Raw genomic sequence first — 12691 nt, 5'->3', positions numbered from 1 at the left:
TGGGCCACAGTCAGGAAAGAGGCGAAGACTGGAAGTTCACGGTACATCTAGGAGAATGCAGATTGCCTATTTGGTTGGGTGGTGGACATTAGGCTCAAAAGGCAGGCTATAACACACCACTGTAAAGCAATTACACTCCAATAAAGATGTTAAAAAAAAAAACAGGCAGGCTATACGTGTAAGGATTTTTTTTAATTTATTTTTGGCTGCGTTGGGTATTTGTTGCTGTGCACAGGCTTTCTCTAGTTGCAGCGAGTAGGGGCTACTCTTTGTTGCGGTGCACGGGCTTCTCATTGCGGTGGCTTGTCTTGTTGCGGAGCACGGGCTCTAGGCACTTGGGCTTCAGTAGTTGTGGCTCGTGGGCTCTAGAGCGCAGGCTCCGTAGTTGTGGTGCACAGGCTTAGTTGCTCTGCGGCATGTGAGATCTTCCCGGACCAGGGATCGAACTCCTGTCCCCTGCACTGGCAGGGGGATTCTTAACCACTGCGCCACCAGGGAAGTCCCACGTGTAAGGATTTTAAGGAGACTGAATTTTATTTTTGTAGGAAAGGATGGATACTAAACAAAGTTTGTAAGTTTTAAGTGTAAAAACATACTTTAAAAGTCATATTGGCAAGATCCTATATGTATGCAAGATAAAAAATTAACCATTTCCTCTAGGATCTAGTCACTGTGTAACAGTAAACATAACAAAATTATATTCAATAACTTGAAGAAAGAGGAAAAACCGTTTTGAAATTATACAAAGCTATAAAAGTAGATCACAAAATGTTGGTAAGTTAAATGAAAAGCTTTTAATTTTAAAACACTAGGTACTAGATGCAAAAAAAAAGTTTGAAAAAGTAAAAGGAGGAAAGACAGCTTAGAGTATGGCGGATCAAATACTAATCAAATATTTATAAGAACAGTAACAATAACAACAAACACTGATATGTCTCATCGCAAAATTAATCAAAAGGTTAAAAGAAAGAAGGCCGGTTAGGGAGACAGTATGATAATGTTGCAGAAGTTATACCTAAGGAGGAAATTTTGAGGATGAAAAAAGATCAGGGCAGCTTTAATTAAACAAGGATATGGACCACAAGGAAGTAGAAATGATTTGTACTGAAGAGAGACCATTTGTACCCCCATTCGGATTCTACCAATCCCCGAAACAGTCACATACACTATTGACTGCCTACTCTGCACCAGGAAAGATATGGTGCTGGCCCTCAGATGACTAAATAGAACAGATAATTAAACATGTTTCTCTAAAACAGTACCTATGGCATGAGTCAAAATTTTTGTATTTCTCCTTCGCTTTAAATAAACTTCAAACCCGAACAAATTATTTTTGTACTCATTTGACCTTTTTTTCCCCCATGCATCTGGAAGCTTCAAGGGAAAAACAAGTTTCACAAACATTATTTTAAGGAATACATTTCTTCTATATTTTTACTATGGTATGCTTTTCTTTTTTCTCATTGGCAATTTTAAATCTTGTACATTTAACACTTAATTGTTCTAATTGCATTTCTGGATAATAGGAAACTTCTAAAATCTTCATAAATTAAAAAGAAATTTTAATCAAAAATTACCTGTGGCAGAAAGTTTGATGACATTCTAAACAATATGTGCTTTTTTAATCTTAAAAGCTTAATATAGTTGATATATAGTTTTATTTGTATTCGAAAAGAAATCCTAAAATGTATCAATAATAAAGAGGTAGTTTCTCCTTAAATAAAATTATAAGCAGTGATTCTTACCCTAGCAAAGAGAAAGACAAATATACCAGTTCCACCAATTTCGTGCAGAATGCCTTGAAGGGTTTTACATTCAGTGGGCCGGAGATTCTTTAGATGATAAGGTTCTAATAAGATGCTGTGAACTTCTTTTGAGCTGAAGGGTCTTTGAGAGAGTTGTGTTTTCATTTGACCTTTAAGTCTAATAACTGGCTCATAGATGGTGTACTGAGCAGGACAGCAAGTGGTATACACAACTGAAAGATTTTCCTGAAACACAAATATTTTCCTTCAGTAACTAAACAAAGTTTAAAAAGTAAGTTATTAACTAGCAAATGAATATTTCAAAGTGAAAAGACAACCAACAAATCTTTTTCTTTGTTTTAAAAAAGAGAGACACTACACTAAACAAAGATGGACATGAGAAGCAAGACAGCTCCCCACAAAGGAAAAGATCAGTTTCATTTAGCAGGGATCAATATGTGTAAACCCCATCAAGGCTGAGAAAAATTCCAGCTTTGATCTTTTGAGAATAAACGTGAAATTATACCTATTATCACCGATAACAACAAGCCCACACCACGCTCACTGCATGCCAGGCACTGTTCTAGGCATTTATAAATGTTAACCAATCTTTACAACCCTATGAGGCGGAGACTCTGGGTCAATGTATTCAAATGTATCTTGGTCTTGAATTTGCTCATGGGCTGCCTACTCATTTAAACATGACTCTAAACTAGATCATTCTTTCTACTAGAATAAAATTCCAGACTATCAGCGTACCTAACTGAAATTGAATGGAACTTTCAATATTTCTCCCATGCAGAGGGTAGTTTTGATCAGGCTCTGGCTGTCTGTCAAATATTCTATTAACTACTTTTAAAACGATGGTAAATTTTAAATGCAAAATATACTCTGAGGCGCTCTCCGTGGAGGCAGCTGCAGGAGCTCAAGCTTAGGGAAATCAGGTAGATTCCAGATCTTCTCACAGAAGCCGGGGCGGGCGGGGGGGCCTTGGGCTTCGATCATTTTCAACTCGTGGTGATTTACGTATAGTTTCATCAGGCATCACCTAGCATATATGCATACCAACTAAACTGACTACACAGTCTACTGTATATGATTATGCTGGGTGAAACAAAATTGTATATCTGTAGCAGTTTTCATTAGAAACCTGATAAAATGCCCAGTTACCTGAAACATGTCCCACCTGACACTAATGCCTTGCCAGGAGGGCACCACCTCTGCCTGACTGCTAACTCATACTTCATAACCCCAAAACAATGAAGTCAGGCTTTAAAAATCTTCTTTCTAAAAAAGACTTTTCACATAAAACCTGTATAATTTTTATCTGTGATAATTCCTGTTGCATTTTATGACTTAACAACCTATATTCTTCTCGGGCAAAATAAAATTATGTTTTGAACAGACATTTGTTGTATGAGCTCCTTCGTCTTCCTAAAGCGGAGATGCTCAATGTGTGGTCCCCAGCCAGGAGCATCAGCATGACCTGGGAATTTGTTAAAAATGCAAACTCTTGGACCACGCTTCAGACCTACTGAAGCCGAAGCTCTGGCCCAGCAATCTACGTTGTAACAAGCCCTCTGGGTGATTCTGGTTGGAGAATCATTTCTCTAAAGCATGTTTGGTCAACGGTGGCACATTTGGGGTGGGATTAATTCTTAGTTGTATGACACCGCCCATGCGCTGTAGAATACTTAAAATCCCTGGCCCCCACCCAATAATAGTGGACAGCCAAAATGCCCCCAACCCCCATTTTAAAATACTCCTTAGGGAGAAAAAGATTGTGTGCCTAATACCAGATCTTCAGTTAAATTCCACAGGTATCTACTCTATATTTATTTTACCACAGATATATATTTAACACCACTTAAGACTTACATATGTTTTACAAAATATCTGAACTAGAACTTCTCCTTCACTGTAGTCAAATGTTACAGCTTTAAAATATAATATATTTTGATTGTAACATATACACCTCATTAACAACAACAATAACAACAAAATATATCCCAAAGTAGTAGTCTCCAAGTAAGAAATATCTATAATTGTACCTCTCATAAGAAAGCAAGAGAAGGAGGAACATAGTTTCATGGTTAAAAAACTCTACCAGCTTTTAGTAGATCTTCTAAGACCATGAAGGGTCAGTTTCCTAGCTGCTATAATGAAAAATATCTATCACAAGCTCCTAATCTATATATTAGTATAACAAAATATTAGAATAATGTATAAAATGCAATCAAGAGTCTCATATAAGCAGAGTGAGCAATAATTTGAAAGCAAAATTCCTAGTTGTTATTGATATTAAAGAAAGAAATATTCTAAAATCTGAATATGTGTAATTAATATAAATAAAAGTTAGTATTTATTTGTAAGTATGGGAGAGAAAGGTAATAAACAATTTTTTAAGGCTAACACGTGTTATATTTTCATTATATCATAAACATTTTTCTCAAATGATTAATAGGTATAACCTAAACTAAACTGATACTTAGTATAGAAATATAGTTCCAAGGAAAAGCAGATGAAAATTTGAAACATGAAAATGAATTCTGAGGTGGTCAAAGTATTTCAATTAAAAAGAAAAACATTTCTAAGTAAAGAAAATATTGACAAACAGAAAAGAAAAACTCTAAAAATCTAATTCCCAGCTAATGACACATTCAATAAACATACATAACAGTTACTATAAAGTTAAAACTTATAAAATGGAAACTTACAATTAGAAGACCAATGTCCACATCTTTGTTGGTCATAAAAAGTTCTCTGATTTGTTCACATTGCAAAATGTCTTTATTAATATATTTGGAGTAGTCATTCACAGGCTTGCCATATTTACATGGCATTATGGACGTATGATTGGGTCCACAAGCATATAAATAAAATGCCTCTTGTGAGCCAATCTTAGCTCCTGAATAGCAAAAAAATAAAGTTATTTAATTAAAATACTCCAACCAAAGTTTTTCGTAAAAAACAAGAAACCAAGAGGGTTTTTTTGCTAGATTCTTATAGTTGTTCACTGTATCTTACAAAATGGATAAAGCCTCAATTTCCAAATTGGTGTAATGAGCAAATAATTTACAGCAACATTATCTGGATGTAAGATGAATTAATATAGATACATATATAAAGTTAACTGAAAGCTCTTGGTATAATGAAGTCATGAAATGTCTAGTTGCTCTTTAGGCTCAGAGCAGGTTTGGTTTGGTTTTGCCTCTTTATTTTTCTTTTTTGTAAATGGAAACTATACCTCAGTAAATTCCTTTTAAAAATAACATGTGGATCTTTATTCCTTCATCCATCCATTCATCTATTCAATAAACACTGTCTGAATGCTATTACATGCCAGGTTTAGTGATATATTTTTTTAAATCACATATTTCTTTTGCCCCTAAAATGTGGTACTTTTTAATATAATATACTAAAATTATAAATAAAAGAGACAACCAGTCTAAGTGTACCTGTCATAACAGTGCATTTTCCAGGATTATAAAGTTGATTTAATATAAGCTTCTCTTTTGGGGAGGGTATGGGGGTAGGATGTACACCTCTACATTAAATGTATGTATCAATTATAAGAAGCACCTAGATTATAAAAATATTTTAAAAGTACATCTTGGAATCTAGGAAATACAGTACTTACTAAGTACAAGTGAAGGAACAGGGATTAATACTTTATCCAGGATAAATAACTTAGTTTAATATTTGTTAACTGAAAGAAAAATTTGGAAATGCTTTGAAGGGGAAAAATATACCATTGAAAAGAAGTAAATTTCCCAGGTCCCATTTGCCAGCCAATTGCAGAAGTTCTTCTTGGGATGATAAACAATGGCCAATCATGCAAAATGTTTTATTGCTGTCAGATGACAAACTTGTTTTTCTTGGAAGCATAAAATCCAAAGTAACATCAGGCTTCCTACGTTAAAAACAAAGTTAAATCAATTACTTCAGTGAGTACTAGGGATTTTTAAAGTATGAATGTTTAAAAACGGGAAATTCTTGAACATGTTTCTTGGTTCAGTATCAGATAGTTGGTGATGGGACAGAGAGGAGGGCTGATTCTCTCGTGCCTTGGTCCAAGGTGCTGCTGGTCCACAAGCCCCCAGAGGAGGGCAGCAGAACAGAGATGCTGATGGTCCTACACCAGGCCGTGGGAAGCATGACCGGACATTTGCTGAAAGCTTTCTTTGCCACTTGACTTCTGCATATTCACCTTCCTGGTTTAAGATATAAATCTACCACCTCCCCCTGATTTTACCAGAAAGTCTCCCACCTCAGTAAACAATTCCTAAAGATCTCATGTCCTCTATGAGGGCTTCAAAAACTAATCAGAAAAAGAATATCACTTCTTCAGGTTTTGCTCTGACAAGGCACGAAAACGCCAATGCTTTTTGGCATTTTCTGTTATTTCAGTGCTAAATCATTACCGAGCTCTTGATTAGTCTCTTGCTTTTCTTCATATAAAGGTTACAGGAATCCTTACAAAAGGCAGAGTAGGAAGAGGTAAACTAGCGGTTTCTCCTAGAGAGACACACATGATGGGAGAACTTCATCCTCTAGTTGAAATGGCGGAGTGCCAAGCTCTACCCCCATTTTAGAAATGTTTTAACGTCCATATTAAGATAATAAAGGTAGCTTATAAAGACAAAGTTTGTGAATAAGACAAAGGACTTAGAATAAGCTAATAATGAGATATTCTATTTTGGTATGTATTTATTTAAAAACTTTCCCCTAAGGCTTTCTGCTTCATACTTAACATATAAATTTAACTATTTTAATAGGAATATTTTTAACAAAGGAAAGATGTGAGCTAACTTTTTTTTACTGAGGTATAATTGACATATAACATTATAGTGAGATAACTTCTATTACTGTACAGGCATCTTTCTTGAACCAACTAAATGGCTGTGACTGAAACAGTACTGCCCCCTAGTGGCATTATGACAATACAGTTTTTATGGGTAAAGAAAACCTACTGTAAGATCAATGCGAGATGAGTTCAACAAACACTAAAATAATTCATACTATCTACTATGTGCCATATATTCCTACCATATTTGTGTGCTGTTCGTCAAATAAAAATTAATAGAAAATATTAATAGGTTTTTCCAGTGTCATTACATCTTGAAATATATTATTTGTAGAAATTATTCTATTAGTTCAAAGAGTGATAAAGATAGTGCCGAATTTAAATCAACAGAATAATATATTCATCCTTGGTCACTTGCTCATTGCTCTATTAATAGATAAAATCATTAACTTGTACCAAAGGGGAAAAAATTCCCTCAAAGTAAGGAAGAAATAAGTGGGTGACTAAAAATTAGTGCTATGTGAATCAAGTGACTATACTCATAACTTCAGAACTGGCCACAGAGAACATCTAGACGCTCACTCTGAACATGTCTAATGATTAGTTTATGATTCCTATATCTGTCAGCTGGCCTGATTCACCAAAACGCTGTCAGGTTAGTAAAGCACAGGGTTTTAAAGCAGGCTCTATCCAGACTCAGAGTCCAGTTTGCGTTTCAGCAGCCCTCCTCACTGCTGGTAGGGCTTTGGGTCAGTTACCTTGTCCTACCCTGGGTCTCAGCTGCCTCACATGTAAAATACACCTCTTTCATCATGCTGTTGGGAGGACTAATTGAGGTCATCCATGTCAAATGCTTACTACACTGCCTGGTGTGTGCTGAGAGCTCAAGAAAGGAGGAGGAGAGAGTCCAGGAGACTCTCTCCCAGCCCCATCCCCAATCCCAACCGATCTAACTCAAGGCTCTGGAAACAAACAGTGACTGGCTACCGCTGCCATTCAGGCTTAGGCAGTTGTGAAGACAGAACTTCTCAGAAAATATTTTATTTGGACTATGGAAATTGAGCTTCAATGACATATTTTCATGTATTTTTAAAAAATGAATAAACTGTTTCCTGTGGCAGACACTGTGGACTGGCTACCCTAGAGCCGTTCACAAGCCCCTTGCCCTGCCTTCCTGAGGCTGGATGGCTGTAAGCAATCAACTCCTGCAGCCACTGCAGCGCTGACCGGTACACAGCCTTCCCGTGGTTCCCACAGGCCCTTCCCTCTGCCTGGCCCACTCACTCTTCCTCCCTCCTGCTCATGGAAAGCTCCATCTCCTTCAGGTCTCAGCTTAAATAAACTGTTCCTAGATAGGTCTTCCCTGATGTACCTCCCTTAAGTAGCAAACCTGGTATTTTCTATCTCAGGACACATTTGTTATCCCCACAGTACTTGTCATGATTTGTACACTCATTTAATCGTGTATGCTTGCGGTCTGCTTCTTCACGGGACTGCGAGCCCCAAAAGGCAGGGAACGTGTCTGTCTTGTTCACCAAGCCCCCGAGCCTGATATAGCATGTGCTCAGCGCATAATAATTCCTCAGTAAGTATTGGATGAACAAATGAATGAAAAAATAGGTTAATTTGTGCTAAGGGTATATGTTATCTCTATGATCTAATCTACTTCGAGGGACTTTTGAGAGAATTGGAAGATCATGTATATAATGCACCTGGCAAAAGGTCTGTGACATCATAGGTTTGCAATATTTTAGACCATTCGATTAAATCTAGACTCCTCATCCTGGATCCAAAGCTGCTGTCACATAGTATCACCATGCCCACTCATTTTTCTTGCTTACTATTCAACTTAGACTGTTCCTTCCCGCCAGCTTGGTCCTTTCCCATGTCACACTAGTTTCCAATTCTGTATCCCCTTTCATGCTATTTCATTCAATAAAATACTTCCCAATGCTTACAATTTCCATACCTTATAGTTCTCTTAGTGTTACATTTTACATTAAGATATTCTACAAAACATTTCTTATTAATTTGACTCACAATTCTCCTGGTTTGTAAAAGTCATATAGTACTATAACCAAATCTATCACCTGGCATATTTCTAGGACCCTATCTTAATCTATCACCTGATACATTGGCTTATATTTTTCTCTAGTCATTCTAATTTCTTTTGAAACTCTGATTTAATTTAGGTATGAGTCTTATTAGCCACTTAATTTAAGTAATTCCTTATGGATTCATTTTATAATATATGGGCTTGATGGACTAAATTATAGGTTCAGTTGCTTGACGTAATATACGTTCTACATGAATGCCTAAAAGTTCAGATTTCTGCATGCTCCCCAAATTCAAATATTAATCTTCAACAATTATTTCTAAGGGGAATTAATTTTGTATGAAAGTGATAAATAGGAAAAAATATCTAACTTGACAGACTCTTATGTTAATATATAGTAAAATTTTACCTATAGTTTTCTGTAATGTTTCAGAAGTTGTAACAGAATAATTAAAATTGTAACTGACATTAATAAGTATTTACTAAAAATGTTTCATACCTCTGTCCAGAGACCCATATGGAGATCTTCCCATGGATATTCTTTTTCCCTTGGGGCTGCTGCAAGTAGGTGAGTACTAAATGTTGCCATTTGCTTGGAAGGAAAATATTCTCCTGTGATTCAACCTGTGCTAGTAAAACAGCTTTTGTATCGTCATTTGAATCCATGCACACACTGCACAAAAAGAAAAATGGTAAAGGCTAAAAACATGAAATTTCTGATCTCAGTTTTTAACATGTATATCAACTACAATTCTAGATATTTAAGTGAAATTAAAAATCAGCTCTATTATTAAACTAACTTGAAAAGTCAGTAGGTCTTTGTTTTACACCGTAATCTGCTTAGTTATTTTATTGTACTATTACCTCAATTCATGAACTAAAATAGATTTGGCTCATTTGCTAGTTAGGGTTAACAATTTGGGCAATAATCTTCAGAATTCAATTTGCAGAAAAAATTTTATTAGTACCATCTATACAGTCATTGCCTTTTTAGAAATTACAGTGTAATATTTGGTTCACACAAAAATTAATACATATTATACATAAATATCTAAATGCCTAAAACAAGGATGTATTGTTGGTCTAACCTACTTCGAAGGATTACTAAGAGAATTAAGATATAATTTATATAATGTACCAAGTAACCTTTATTACATTTACAGAGCATAGATCCCTAAGCAACATGTTTCATTTAAAGTTTTATAAAGATAGTATCATACTAGTCATACTCACTCAATACAAATAAAAGACTTGTATCTATACTAGTTAACAAAGGCAGTAGGAAAAAAAGGACAAGACAGCAACGAGAACCTAAGCTTATTAGATAGTAGTTCTTAAATATATAATCTACATGAAAAACTGCTGATAACAACGTAAGATCACTGCAATCTGATGGAATATTTTCATAGATAAGACTTCAGTATTTGGTCTAAGATACAACTGAGAATTAATATAATGTACTTCAGAGTTTAATTATAGATTTTTAGATAGAATAATATATTGTTACAAAGGCTGTATTAATAACTGTTAGAATGTATCTTCTTTTTTTAAAGAATTTTCTATTTTGCTGTAATGATCTTTATTAGCAGATTTCACATTAATGTCTCTTACATAAATTATTTAAATACATGAGCTATTCATGATGGGTTGAGGATAATCATTACCGAAAGATAAAAGTGCCACTGTGGGGATCAGCCCACACTTGGATCATCAGCGCTTTGGATCCCAATGAGATCATATGAATACAGCCTTCCTCTATGAGCCTTTCACCAGGACTCACGTACTCTGCACCTTCTGGTCTGTTGTGCTCTAGGAGAAAAAGATGTTAGAATGATCGTTAAGCAACTGATAAAAAATGAGTGGAAAAGTGAATCTAAAAGATTACAAAGCATGGTTGTCCATTTGTAGTAAATTATTTACCTGGAATGTCTGAACATTCCAGGTAAATAAACAACGTTTATCTCCAGACAACATTTCCAAAGTTTAGATGTTAACTCCAAAATGAAGAGTGAAAACAGGAATTGAGCGCAACAGAAGTTGTTAAATGTTTTAGAATACATGATAACCGAGGGCTAATTGCAGGAATCAAGAGACCACTGTGATGTCACTGTGCTATGATTCTTTTATTGACTGGACTGGGCCACGGTGACATCGGGGCCCCAGCCCAGGGAGCGCACACCATTGTCACATGCCTTGCACCACCAAAAATCTCTATAATAATAATAACAATAGCATGCTTTTAAAAAAATTTTATATTAAAATTCCTTTTAGAAAAATTGTGGTGTTTGAATATAGTCCTTGCCTAGACTCCCTGATGCGTGATCTCTGAACGTAATTACTGAGTGATTCTGAAACTCTAACATCTCTCTCCAAGGCAAGCGAAGGTAAATGCTATAGGCTTTGAGCCATCTGGTTATGATCTTGACTTCTCTTTCTCACCACTTAAAACTTAGCACTGCCTGAGTATGTATGATGAGCTCAGTCCTCAGCCATGCGACCTATTACCATGATTCATGACTTCATGTAAAGCTACACTAAGATGTACCAAAATATAAAATGCATGCCCAAAGGCTCGGACTTTTAGAGAAGATAAACACTTATATTGGATTGTGTTCGGATTGCACATATATTGGTTGTCAATTTTCTACGGGTATAACCACCGCCAGGGACTTCCCTGGCAGTCCAGTGGTTAAGACTTTGCCTTCCAGTGCAGGGGGTGCCGGTTTGATCCCTGGTTGGGGAGCTAAGATCCCATGTACCTCGCAGCCAAAAACCAAAACATAAAACAGAAGCAACATTGTAACAAATTCAATAAGGACTTTAAGAAAATGGTCCATATCAAAAACAAAATCATATTAAAAAAAAACAACAACAACAAACCACCACCAATTTTTAAGAATACTCCCCCTAGCAATGACAATAGTCTTAAAAAAGAACAGTTAAATTCATTGATTATCTTGAGGACTATTGCCCAAGATATAAGATATATAGAGAACTCATATCTGAAGTGATATCGAAGAAAATGTTTCCATATCAAATCTGAACTTGTACAATTAAGAGACCAGAAGAGAAACCAGTGTGTGTTCAGGAATTCAGAGTAGTTATATTATAAATATTTCTTAATTTAGTGCTCATGACAATCTTGTGAGGTAAATATTATTATCCCCATTTTGAGGGTGACAGAACTGAGGTGCTGAGAGGTTAAATAACTTGCTCAACGGCACACAGTGGTTTAGTGGCAAAGGATGTGTTATCACTGTAATATTTTCTTCACCTTTCTTCAATTTTTTTGTAGGTATACTATTTTTAAATGTTAATTTTAAATGTTCATGCAAGATTATCTTTCTAAAACACACATTTTCTAATACATCTTTACAATAAGAAATTTAAAAAATGTTCCCAATATGTAGTTTTCTCAGGTCATTGTGTATATTTATTCATTTTATAAGAGACCGTTTACATTGTGATTGCTCCCACTTAATATGTAAGAAAGAGATCTGCAGTTTATAGTGTAGTGGTGATATTTAAGCTCTGGAATTAAACATAGGTGGGTTTAAATCCATTTCCAGCACTTACCACCCACATAAATCGGTCATGCTGCCTAACTTCATCTACAAATACAGACAGTATGAGCACTCACCTTACTGAAATGTTGTGAAGATTAAAAATGTATATAGCAAGAGCAGAGCAAAGTGACACAATCCAGAAAGCTCTCCATGTACATTAGACAGCACCATCATCAATAACATCACATGTATATCCTTCAGAGCTACCAATTCTTAGGTGGCAAAATTCAATTCACAAAAGAAAACACTATAACTACCTAAAACATTAAATTATCTGCTAAGATTTCTTAAAAGTTCAGCTTCCTAGGCTAACCCATAAAAGTACCTAAGTGTGTTCTGCTAATAACTTGGAAATAACGTCTGTGGAAAAGTAGATTCAGAGCTCCAACTGTGGATATCAGGTGACATTTCCCACCCTTCAATCTCGACAGTGTCGTTAAGGTTTTCCGTTCCATCTACAGGTCAGCGGTAGAAGACCTCCCTGGAAACCAGATACTGGTGAAGGCCTAGTGTTCTG

At 35.7% G+C, this 12691-nt stretch overlaps 1 protein-coding gene across 1 annotated transcript in view; it reads right to left on the bottom strand.

The window, feature by feature from the left end:
• The window catches only part of LYST (lysosomal trafficking regulator), a 176714-nt gene that overhangs the window by 101271 nt on the left and 62752 nt on the right, over positions 1-12691 (bottom strand). The window contains exons 13-17 of the mRNA XM_060286129.2: positions 10273-10417; positions 9108-9281; positions 5498-5658; positions 4463-4653; positions 1746-1991 (exon numbers count right to left, since the gene is read on the bottom strand). Of these exons, the coding sequence (XP_060142112.1) occupies positions 1746-1991; positions 4463-4653; positions 5498-5658; positions 9108-9281; positions 10273-10417 (917 nt within the window). The remainder of the gene's footprint in view (positions 1-1745; positions 1992-4462; positions 4654-5497; positions 5659-9107; positions 9282-10272; positions 10418-12691) is intronic.

Source organism: Globicephala melas, chromosome 16 (assembly GCF_963455315.2).
Source record: "Globicephala melas chromosome 16, mGloMel1.2, whole genome shotgun sequence".
Taxonomy (NCBI): Eukaryota; Metazoa; Chordata; class Mammalia; order Artiodactyla; family Delphinidae; genus Globicephala; species Globicephala melas.
Note: the sequence above shows the minus strand (reverse complement) of the source record. Positions and strands in the feature narration are given on the sequence as shown.